The sequence below is a fragment of the Haliotis rubra genome, unplaced genomic scaffold (genome assembly GCF_003918875.1).
Source record: "Haliotis rubra isolate DU_JTF1 unplaced genomic scaffold, ASM391887v1 Scf462, whole genome shotgun sequence".
Classification (NCBI taxonomy): domain Eukaryota; kingdom Metazoa; phylum Mollusca; class Gastropoda; order Lepetellida; family Haliotidae; genus Haliotis; species Haliotis rubra.
Window position 1 is genome coordinate 758,938 of NW_025767149.1, and position 11,907 is coordinate 770,844.

Consider the following 11,907-nt stretch of genomic DNA (forward strand, 5'->3'; position numbering starts at 1 on the left):
TTTTGCCTGAACGGGCACACAACCTGCCCGAATCCTCTTAACCAAGGGTTTGTATCCCAGGTATATGAACGATCCAAGTACGTATACTATATAGAGGATACTAAACGACCTTCCGTTTAATACCATTTTTATTAAACGAGTTAATGATTTGATGCTAAATCTTTCACGAGTTTAATAAAATGGTATTTCACGGAAGCGAGTTTAGTATTCTGTTTATTACTCTCCAACATAAACTGACAGAAACTGCCTACGAAGTGTGATGACTCTCAGATTCCCACGAGTCAAGCAAGGGTTATTAGCATTGTGACGTCATAACTGTAACCATTATGACGTCATACGTCTAGCGGTACTACACTAGTGTAATATAGACCGATCCAGTCTGTCAATCAAAACTGGCGCATGCGTCAAATTTGGCCAATCAGCAGGCCGGGCTCGCTGTGTGGATTTGTCGGACTTATTTCCGGGGTCAAACGATGCCTCCGAAGCGATGTGCTTCGAATTATGCCATATACACTCGCTATATTTATTACATATTGCTGCAATTTGATGTGTACCTTTAACAAAACCATTACGGTCAAGACAACAAAAATGGAGGCGGACCAAGAAACGCGATAGGCCTAACGATCAGTTAAATGTCTGCACCATCGTTCAGGAAACCTACGTTTGCCTGCTGATGAGAATTTGCACGAATTTGCACACTTTTGCACAAGTGCAAAATCATTACCAACTGATGACAACAAATAGCAGTTTAAGACTTTGCAAGTGTTATAAACACGGACAATTCTTGCGACTACAAAATTGTTTTTGCTTAACGTTTTTATTCACTACTAGGCATTGAGTTGGTACGCCATAAAGCTCAAATGAGACAGGCGAGAAAGCCGTGACACAATGTAAACAAATCTCCATTTCGGTTACGATCAACCGAAATAGCAAAACTTGTTACATGAAAGAACAATGTGGCGGATATTGTCCCCTTCGCTCTTAGATATTCTTCAATTTGTCACACATTTTAGGATGTTTTAAGCTTCATAAGCACAATCTGAAGGCCTACAGTATCTTGTTAACAGAGCAAAATATTCGAGGAGTTATATTTTTTATTCAAACGGAAATATTGTCAGTGTCAGCAGTTGCAAATCATGCAATGTCCAAGTATCAAAATTAATTCATATGAGTGCCTATAAAACCATGCTTTAAATATTTCAGATTTTTTATATAGAGTTGCATGGGACTTTGAATTGAATTACCTTCCTCCATGTTGATCGAATACGAAAACTATGTGAGAAGAATAGTGATCGACTTTCTGGAGTATTGGACGGAGTGAAATAAAGTGTATATCTCAATTATGAGAACATTATTTGAAGTTTTGTTACCACATAAATTATTCACATATATTGGTACATTTTAGGAGTAATATTACAACTGTAATTTTGATTAATTCACTGGAAATGATAGCAAGGTATGTTTTAAGAATCTTGCTTTTTTTAGAAAACGTGGAAGGGCTAATAAAATTAATAATAATCTAATCAATAATAAATAATTATTTAATTGATTGACATATCAGATTCTTATGATTTTAAGGCAGAACTTGGCAAACAAACACCATACATATCATGGCAGGACAATCACTTGGTATTAACTTAGTTTCTTCGCTCCTGCTTTTAGATGTTTTTTTAAATACTACATTTACTAATAAGATAATTCTGAAAGTGATTGCTAGTATCATAACTCATTAAAGTTATTTCAACATCCAGAGAATTTGAAAAAGCAAAGGCTACGTTTTGGTCAAACCCTGGTCAGGCATTATCCAGTCCTGGAACAGAATAACTTACAAAAATCTCAGTTGACTTTTCATGTAACGGAATAAATATTGAAACATATATTTAACCCATATTTGATGTAATTCTTCTGATAAATCATCAGTTGTTAGGAGGTTATCAATATTTGAAGACTGAGCTAAAGCTAGTGTTTATTAAGATGATGGATTTGGACAAACTGTTCAAGGTTTGTTGATGGTTATTTGGAAAATGAGCTTCATATTAAATTGCACACTGGTTTGTAGGAGGTGAAAGCTTCAGGACGTTTTCATGTCTGTTTTTCCTAAACCTTTGTTATGACTTTAACCAAATTTTGAATCAACTTTACTATAATTTTTATGACACCAGTAAGTATCTCAGAAAAGGACATAGATCAAATTCAGTGTTATGTCCTCTAGGGATATGGTCTCAGATCAAATAAATAAAAGATTATCACTGTTTAATTAAGAAGCAATAATGTCAATATGTAATTGTATTGACAATAAGCTTTGAACATAGGATATATTCTTTGCACCTTATTTACACTAGTAGTTGGCAGTTAAACATCTCTGATGAAAAAACAATAGATCTACATTTGTATTTTGTGTAACATTCTATTTCAATGCTAGTTAATTGTTCAGATAACTGTGGATCCTCTGTTCCAAGATTCTGCATCACATGTTTCCTATAAAAAAAATGATTTCCTTATATTCAGTGTCATTTTATCATGGTGTACAGATTTTGAAGAGAGAAACTTTACTGAGAATTGCTGCAGATCAGCTGTTGAATATTTGCTTCTGGGTATGTCCAGATACGTCCATCGAAACATACTGTTCGCGAGCCCACATTACCTTTTCCAGATTTCCAAATAAGATCAAATACGTTGTGCTGTGATTGATTTGTTTACATTAATTATATACTGACAAATAAGGTACAAGAAGTAGTACACGGGAAATATTTTCTGCTTTTTATTTACCATTCTCTTAATTCATTAAAAGATAGAAACCCATGTTTTCAGATTATTGAACTAAATTTGAACAACGCCAACGGATAGGTAAAGGCGCCACGCGCAGTGTTGATAATCCATTTATAGATACCGAAACGATCTGCAACATGAACATGTGGTGGTGTTCACGAGTATAAAATTATAAACTCAAACAACAAAATTTCAGTTACCCTTCCCCTGCTAATATCTGTGACGGAGTTGAAATTGCCAGATAGATTAATTGATTCGAAAGAAATTACGCTTCCTACAGTCTCAGCAGCTAGTAGAGACGATTTTTCATAGGGCATGTAACTCATTTTCACTCGCCAGTTGCAATCTGCCAGCTAAGATATATTAAAAATCACATACGTATGACTTGCCTCTTCAAATAACATTCACAAACGACGGATACCAAAGTATCACAAGCAGAATTCATCAACAACGTTCGCAATCACGTAACGTTTCGCCGGCGGTGACGCCATTGTGAGTTGTCAGTAGTTGTCCCCCCTAACGTCAAAAACGAAGTGGGCGGGGCTTATCGGCCGGGACTGGATCGGTCTATTGCCGTAAAAATATTACACTGCAGTATCTTCCACATTGTCAAGTTTTGTCGAGTGGAAGCAGGTGCCGCGCACAACTAAATGGTAAGCAATGAATAGTTTCCATGCATGTGTGATATATTATCAAGAAATTAACAGCATAATTTTTCAATTTGCAGATATCGGTACCAGACACTACTATACATGTTACAAAGATTATTGCAATTTTAATACAATACGGCGTCATATTACGAATGGAAATCTATGCACACACAAATACAAATATTATTGTGTTCAAAACGGTGGCAGATTATTAAGGATATTAAGGATGGCCCCCGGAATATGTATAAACGCAGATTTATATTGCATTCTTAATAGAACAACTATGTAATCATGTACAATGCCATGATGAAAACTGGAATGAATGATTCAAGCATGATTTGTTGAAAACAATAAAAAGGGCATATATATGTTGTAGGAAATACAAGGCTCAAAATATATTGTTCACGTCCTGCAGTCAGTATAAATTACACGTCACAACTAATGTTCCTTCTTAATGCTTCGACATTGGCGGATGCGCACAACCAACAAGGCAGTCCGTCATTAACGGGACTACTGATTACTGATTACTGAACTTCAACCGCAGGTATCAATTATAGTTACAATATTGCTAGTGCCACGTCAAACAACAATGGGTTGTGAAAAGTATGAAACCTCGCCACCAAGATTTGAAAAACATTTGCACCAAACCATCTTAGTGTTGTTTAAGCCTTGCCAAAAACAAGACATAATTGCACTATCATTGTTTTACATGAAATTAATACCCGTGAAGGTCCGGGTTAGAATGTACCTTCAGTAACCCGTGCTTGTCGTAAGAGGCGACTAACGGGATCGGGTGGTCATCGGTTCCCAATTGCGCAGATCGATGCTCATGCTGTTGATCACTGGATGTCTGTTCCAGACTCGATTATTTACATACCGCCACCATGTGGCTGGAATATTGCTGAGTGGGGCGTAAAACTAAACTCACTCACTCACATGAAATTAATAGTCGAGGAGACCTTTCGCGCTACCCTACGAATTGTCTCAATGGGACGAAGTGTTGTACTAGTTTCGGTCACTATATGTCATTCTCAAACAGTTTAGCATTTTCTTCCATTTTAGGTACCTTCAGCTGAATCGTGTCAGACAGTACATCGTTCTTTACATCGCCCGAACGCTGGTAATCACGTAAATATGTTTATTCATTTCTTGGATAAATTAAGTCCAATATTCTCTGCTAAGATTTAACAGTCTGAGGACAAAAGAGGATGCAAAAAGAGACCAGAAAACATTTAATTCTTTCTAGTTGAGGCAAGTTAACCTTGTAAAATTATTACAGATATGGGTTGAATTCAATTACCATGGGGAACAAAAGCGTTACAGTTTTAACTACTTCTAACGACGAAACGTTTGAATGTGGCCCGTACGTTGCTCAAGGCATTTCGTGAGACCTTAGTACTCAAGGTGACACACAACGTACACTTGGTCCGGTCTAGTAAAGTCCTATTAGGCGGTCGCGCAATTTGGAACCAGAACTGGTTCTTGAATATAGCTTGTCACCGGAAATCTGGTACCCGGAAGTAAGCTTAGCATCGTCTCGCATATCGGCGCGCGCAAAGGGAGCCGGGAACCAGCTCAGCACCTGGAGTAGAGCGAGATTTACAGGTCCTATCAAGTTGTCATAGATGATGTTTTCGTCCCTCTTCTAAACATGAAAAACGAGAGGCGTGATTGCTCACGTTATGCCCGTTATACTATGTAGAGCCGTATAGATGTCACACCACACAGTCATTGTTTGGTGAATGTTTTTGTCCGTGATGGAAATTGCATTATCTGTACGATGTGTGACGGTTTATAAGCCAGACTGAGATAATTGTAAACTTTCGCTTTACTTACTCGATCGCGGTTCTACAATCCCGACCAAACCGAGGAGTGGTTTATCCTATACATAACCTGACACCATTTGCATTGTGATCGGACCGCAACATGATTCACGCATTGGGGGTTGTTGAACCCTATATTTTGTTTTTAATTTTATTCATATGGGATGTGTGTAAAGCATATTTCACTCATGTTCACGGCTATTTTCAGACCTGCCAATGTCTTACAAAGTGCAATTAAAAGACCAAAGTGGACATAGCATGTCTGTCAACTGTGCAGATGGATTTTACTTCCACCGAGGTGAGACAGCACGACCTTTCCATCAGCATTTGGAGGGCATCAGAGACATGCAGGTGCGCCCTGATGACGTCTTCGTTTGTGCCTACCCTAAGTCAGGTAGGATGAAGCAGCTATTGATGTATCACTTGCTCACAACCAACCACCACCACCCACCCACCCACCCTTAACATCAGCATCAGCATCAACTAACCAAACCCCAACCACCCCTAGCCATAAACTATGAACGGTCCCTATGTGACTGTATGCACATATGAATTTTGAAGTTGCGGTCACAGTATAAGTTGTTCACTGGTCTCGAGGGGGACATGGGCCCCGAGTGACCAGTGAACAACGTATATTTATCTTACCGAACACCTCAATGGTAATTTTGAACTGTTTGAAGCACGGGTATCGGATCATAGCATGAAGTACCAGACGACAAGACGGCAAGAAAAACAAATGTAGAGTTATCTCCTTTCCATCGATTTGCATTCGCAAAACATCGGTAATTTCCGTACATCATACGTTATTCGATGTAATTCGAGATAAAAAATTACTTCTACGAGGTACCTAATGAGTTCGGCATTCCCAGTGGGGGAATAGAAAATGTTACTCGTTTGTAAGCGGTGTACATAGAAACAAACAGAAGAGCGCTCAGCCAATCAGAAAACGACATTTATGTGTGAGGCAAGATAATACCTTTTGCCTCTGACTAAAATGACTAAAATAGTCATAAGAATTGCCAGTCTGAGTGCCAAACATATAACAACTACATGTATCACCATGTCCAACATATGGTAATACATGCCTAACAATCTTTGTTAAAACACAATGTTATGAAGGCGAGGCTTTATGGATTTTGACTTCTTAAGTGATACGATCGTAACAATTCAATTTTCAACCCCTAAATACCCTACTCATTGTATTTTAATGCATGCATGAATACAGGAATACTCGAATCAACAATGCTTGAGAAAGGGCCATAATCGTCAAATGTGTCATTTCGAGACTGTTATAGTTTATGATGCACGAAAGCTGTAAACCTATACACTGTGTTAGCTCAACACTGACTGATACACCTGCAGGTACGCACTGGATGTGGGAGGTTGTCAGCATGGTGGCCCATGAAGATTTGGTGTACCGGAATCACCTGGAAAGACTTAACCAACCCGAGTTCAGATCCACCCGTTACCTTGACAGTCTGACCTCTCCCAGGGTGATGAGCTCCCACCTACATCTCCGATATCTTCCACGCCAAGTCTGTACAAACAGAACCAAAATCATTCTGCTCAGAAGAAACCCCAAGTCAGTGGCCGTGTCCTACTACTACATGACAAAGGGCATGAGATCCGTAGAAGGCTGTGAAGGGGGGTTAGTGACGGTCCAGGACTATGATGGGAGATGGGAAGACTATCTTCAACTGTTTCTGGACGGGGACGGTATGAATCTGGAATCATGCATCTAATTCATATCTCTTTTATTCAATGGCATGTTCTGGCGATCAATAGCCTGTTTTTATATTGTATCGTCTTGTATAGTTCAAATGTTTTAGATCTAGTTGTTTTACTGTCCTTCGTGGGCAGAATTTTATAATTTACCTTAAATTGTTGATATCTTTATAACTTGCTTTAGTCACGATATGGCTGAAATATTGCCGATGGGACTTAAAATCTTAACTCACTCACTCACTCAATGGCATGTTCTGAAGAGGCCACAGGCATAAAGTACAAAGTCAAATACCAACAATGGCACACAATCACAAGGTCTGTCTGCCCTGCATGAAAAGTTTCTAGTTATTCCCACTGTTAAGGCTTCAAATAACATAACCATTATATGTAAACATCACTACATAAATCGTTTGATTTTAGAGTTTGATATACGTGACATAATGCCACATATCGGTGAGGTGAAATTGTGTTTAACGTCGTGCTGGAGAATATTTCGCTCATATGACGACGTGCAGTGAAGCATGAATACCCCACTCAGACACATTATACTGACTCCGAGCAGACCAGTCCTTGTTGTACCCATTAATGCCGAGCGCCTGGCAGGGACCAACAAGTACTTTATTTTAACGTCTTTTGGTATGACGCGGCCGGGGATCGAACCCGCGACCTTCCGCTCTCCGGGCGGACGCTCTAACCACTACACCACGGAGGCGGTCAATGCCACATATAAGGCCAGTATGTTAACTGAGGAAGAGATCTGCCTGAGCCATTCAACGTTGCTATCAATGTTTGGCTTGACTTTCAAACCTGAAGACATGTCCGTTCCTCTTTTGTACTGGATTCCAAAGCTACATAAAAATCCGTACAAATAGAGATATGTTGTTGGGTCCAGTAAATGTACCCCCAAATCACTGTCTCAAAGATTAACCATAATTACTTAATACTATCAAGGGGGGACTTTCTTGATATTCACAGAAAGTATTTGAAACAAGCGGAAGTAGACCATATGGATACTCAAAAGCTTATGGATGTGCTGACATTTTTACAATCCCAGAAACGGACCGAGTTCCCCGTATATAAACAAGGAAAACTTTTGAAATTTCCATTATGTTCTCTGCATCAGACAAGGGTAGGCGGGTACATTACAGCACACTGTCTAAAGATAGAACAAGTCTAAATATAACACACCAATGTTGCTCACTGACTCCACAGGTACAATGCATACAGGTGAAACACACATTGTACAACGTATAACACTGCCGAATAACTCGCTCACTAGCCCACCACTCATCCACTCACTTACTTACTGATAGTGATTCTTTGTTTGACAGATCCAATGGCTGTTGTTAAGAGTGTTCTTTCCACATAATGTAGATTCGTTGTAACTTGAACAACTCTTTCAAGATGACATATGCATTACATCTGCAGTCCCGTATGGCTCCTACTTTGACTACCTGCTGGACTGGGAGACTGAGAGGACAAAGCACCCGGAGTTGCAAGTCTTAGACCTAACGTTTGAAGAGATGAAACAGGTTATGTTTGAAGGCAATCACTAAACACTAATGAAATGAGCTGAATGTTGTTACGATACAAAGCGTCCAACATTTAAATGAACAATGATACGATTACCAGTATTTTCCGCACAGAATAGTGTGGAGTGTTTTCTGCACAGAAAAGTGTTGTGTTTTTTCTGCACAAAGTATTGTAGCAAGGTTTTTTCACGGAATATTGTAGTGTGTTTTCTGCAGATTATTAAGAAATGTTTTCTGCATAGAATATTATGGTGTGTTTTCTGCACAGAATTTTATAGTGTATAGTTGTCAAATTATTCGACAATTCCATTTGGTATTTCAGAACCCAGTCCCTACTGTACTGAAAGTTGCAAAATTTCTTGGAAAAGAAATGACACGACAGCAGGCCATGTCGATTTCAGACGCCTGTAACTTCCAACATCTAAAGACTCGTGACGCTGATGATGAAACTAGATGTATGGACATGACATGGAAAGAAGGATATGGAACGTACAGAAAAGGTATTGGTGAAAATTGGCCCGGAGTAGTAGGATCAGATCCCATCTATCAGCCCACCTACCAATCATTCATACATACCATACACGCGCACGCACACACATACATACACACGCACGCACACACATACACACGCACGCACGCACGTGATGTAATGCACTGTATGCACATATGAATTTTTGAAGTTGCGGTCACAGTATAAGTTGTTCACTGGTCTCGAGGGGGACATCTGCCCCGAGTGACCAGTGAACAGCGTATATTTATCTTACCGAACACCTCAAAGGTAATTTTGAACTGCTTAAAGCACGGGTATCGGATCATAGTATGGAGTACCAGACGACAAGACGGCAAGAAAAACTAATTTAGAGTTATCTCCCCTTCCATCGATTTGCATTCGCAAAACATCGGTAATTTCCTTACATCAGCCGTGATTCAATGTTATTCGAGATAAAGAATTACTACTACGAAGTACCAAATGAGTTCGGCATTCCCAGCGGGCTAACATAGCAAATGTTACTCGCTTGTAATCTACAGTAATTCTATCAATTCTGTCCAATCCCACCACTCTGAGGTGAAATTGAATCTTATTCGTTTGTTGTTTAACGCCTGACCCAGCAATATTCCGCTATATGGCGGCGGTCTGTAAATAATTAGCATTAGTATTAGCATCGGTGTCCTCACAATGTGCCTACATTCCATTCTGCCAACAGTCTTAAAACAACACATTACAGTCTGTAGGTTCTGCATGTGTAGGCACTTTGACAAATAATAACACCCTTCCTCACCCAATAACGACAAGGGGCGGTGGGGTAGCCTAGTGGTTAAAGCGTTGGCTCGTCACGTCGAAGACCCGGGCTCGATTCCCCACATTGGCACAATGTGTTAAGCCCATTTCTGGTGTCCCCCGCCGTGATATTGCTGGAATATTGCTAAAAGCGGCGTAAAACTAAACTCAGTCAGTCAGTCAGTCAATAACGACAAATAAACCAGTCCAGAAACCATTCCAAAACATATAGGGTAGACTCTGCCCGTAGACTCTGTCTAATCCGACATTGATTGAGAAAAGACGAAATACACACATTTATCAAGCTACAACTGGCTTCTTGTCTTATGCAGCTGTACTGTCAAAACAAAACGAATGAAGTCCTTTACACAGAAATTGATACAACCCTGCTCATGAAAGCAGTTCTGTCAAAATAAAAGTAAAAAGCCTTATATAGAGAGTTAGATACTGTTTCTCAGATAAACTGTTCAATGTTGTTGAAGACCAATTCTAAACCGGATATTCACGGGTCGTGAAATTTAAGGGTAGTTATGTAATCCTGCTACACCATAACTAAAAGTTCAGTGATTGTAATCAATCTCGAAGTATGAATGTTGCATTTTCAGTCTCAAGTGTTTCTGTAAATATTTAACTATGCAATAATACTGTCTGTCTGATGCCTCACTCGGTAGTAATTCTTTAACAATACAGTGAAGCTTATCAGCAATAATTCCAATCAAGCTGAAGTGACCTCGTAAGTATAAGTAGCAGTGGACTTCCCCACGGAGATATCATGTGACAGAAATGGCCATTCTAGTTGCATAACACGGACTCTCTGAAACACAAGCATGTAAATAATAATTGCTCATATCTTTAGTTAGTAACGTTTTATACTGACACTTTCTGTTTTAGGAGAGACACAAGAGTGGAAGAAATGGTTTACTACTGCTCAAAATGTTCACTTTGACAAGGTGTTTGCAAGGAAAATGGCCACCTCTCAGCATTTGAGGGAATGGAGTTAACGCACTATCCAGTAATACCAGAGGCGTCATGGTGTTTGTCTGGCCATGATTCGATCTGTCGTCTGGATACAGGTAGTTGCCGTATGGCTTCAAACAACCAATCACTTTGATTACTTATATGGCCTCAAACAATCAGTTACTTTCATGACTTTGGTTGCACGTAGTTGTTGTATAGCCATTTACTTTAATTACTTCCTTAGCATATACCCATGGATTTAGTGCGCTGAAGTTTGTACATGGGTTAGTCCGGGGCTGGCCTCAGCGCCGAGACTCATGTGTCGCCAGCATTGTAACGGAAGGGGTCAGATATGTATTGGTCCGCTTAGACACTAACTCCAATGCCTTACGCCAAGATGATTTTCTTATACATTTCCATTTGCAAATAATGAAGCGACAAAACCCTTTCCATAGCTGATTTGTTTATATTTTGATAATATGAGAATACACTTTGTGAAAGACACTTTCAGTTAGGCTTACTGAGGCCTTCAGTGTAATGATGATCAAGCAACAACTTTGACATAAAATTAGAAGCTGCTTCACATTTCAACTGATTGAATGTGTATCATCCAGGAGCCCGTTCCACAAAGCGATCGTAGCGCTACGACAGTCGTAAGCCCATGTTACAGTATGGGAGTTACGATAATCTTAGCGCTACGATCGCTTTGTGAAACGTAGCCCAGGATTGGAAATGTCTTCTTTGAGTGGCATTGTTTAGAAGTTGGAGAGTAATATACGGATAAAGCGCATTATGAATAATGTAGTTGTTCATCCATAAAGCTTGTCAGTTGTCATAACAAAGAAGTTGTTCATCCATAGAGCTTGTCTGTTGTCATAATAGTGAGTGAATGAATTTAGTTTTACGCCGCACTCTGCAATATTCCAGCTGTATGACGGCGGTCTGTAAATAATCGAGTCCGGACCAGACAATCCAGGGATAAACATCATGCATATCGATCTACGCAATTGGGATACGATGACATGTGTCAACCCAGTCAGTAAGCCTGACCACCCGATCCCGTTAGTCGCCTCTTACGATAAGCACGGGTTACTGAAGATCAACTCTAACCCGGACCTTCATGGGTTTGTCATAATAAGGAAGTCGTTCATCCATGAAGCTTGTATGTATAT

At 39.6% G+C, this 11,907-nt stretch overlaps 1 protein-coding gene across 1 annotated transcript; it reads left to right on the top strand.

Annotated features, from left to right (window-relative positions):
- The first annotated feature begins 6,625 nt into the window (after window positions 1-6,625).
- On the top strand, window positions 6,626-11,029 carry LOC124290362 (sulfotransferase 1E1-like). Its single transcript, XM_046727068.1, has 4 exons — window positions 6,626-6,958; window positions 8,396-8,499; window positions 8,822-8,999; window positions 10,670-11,029. The coding sequence occupies exons 1-4, from the start codon at window positions 6,634-6,636 to the stop codon at window positions 10,777-10,779; spliced, it is 717 nt and encodes a 238-aa protein (XP_046583024.1). The 5' UTR covers window positions 6,626-6,633; the 3' UTR covers window positions 10,780-11,029.
- Window positions 11,030-11,907: the final 878 nt, after the last annotated feature.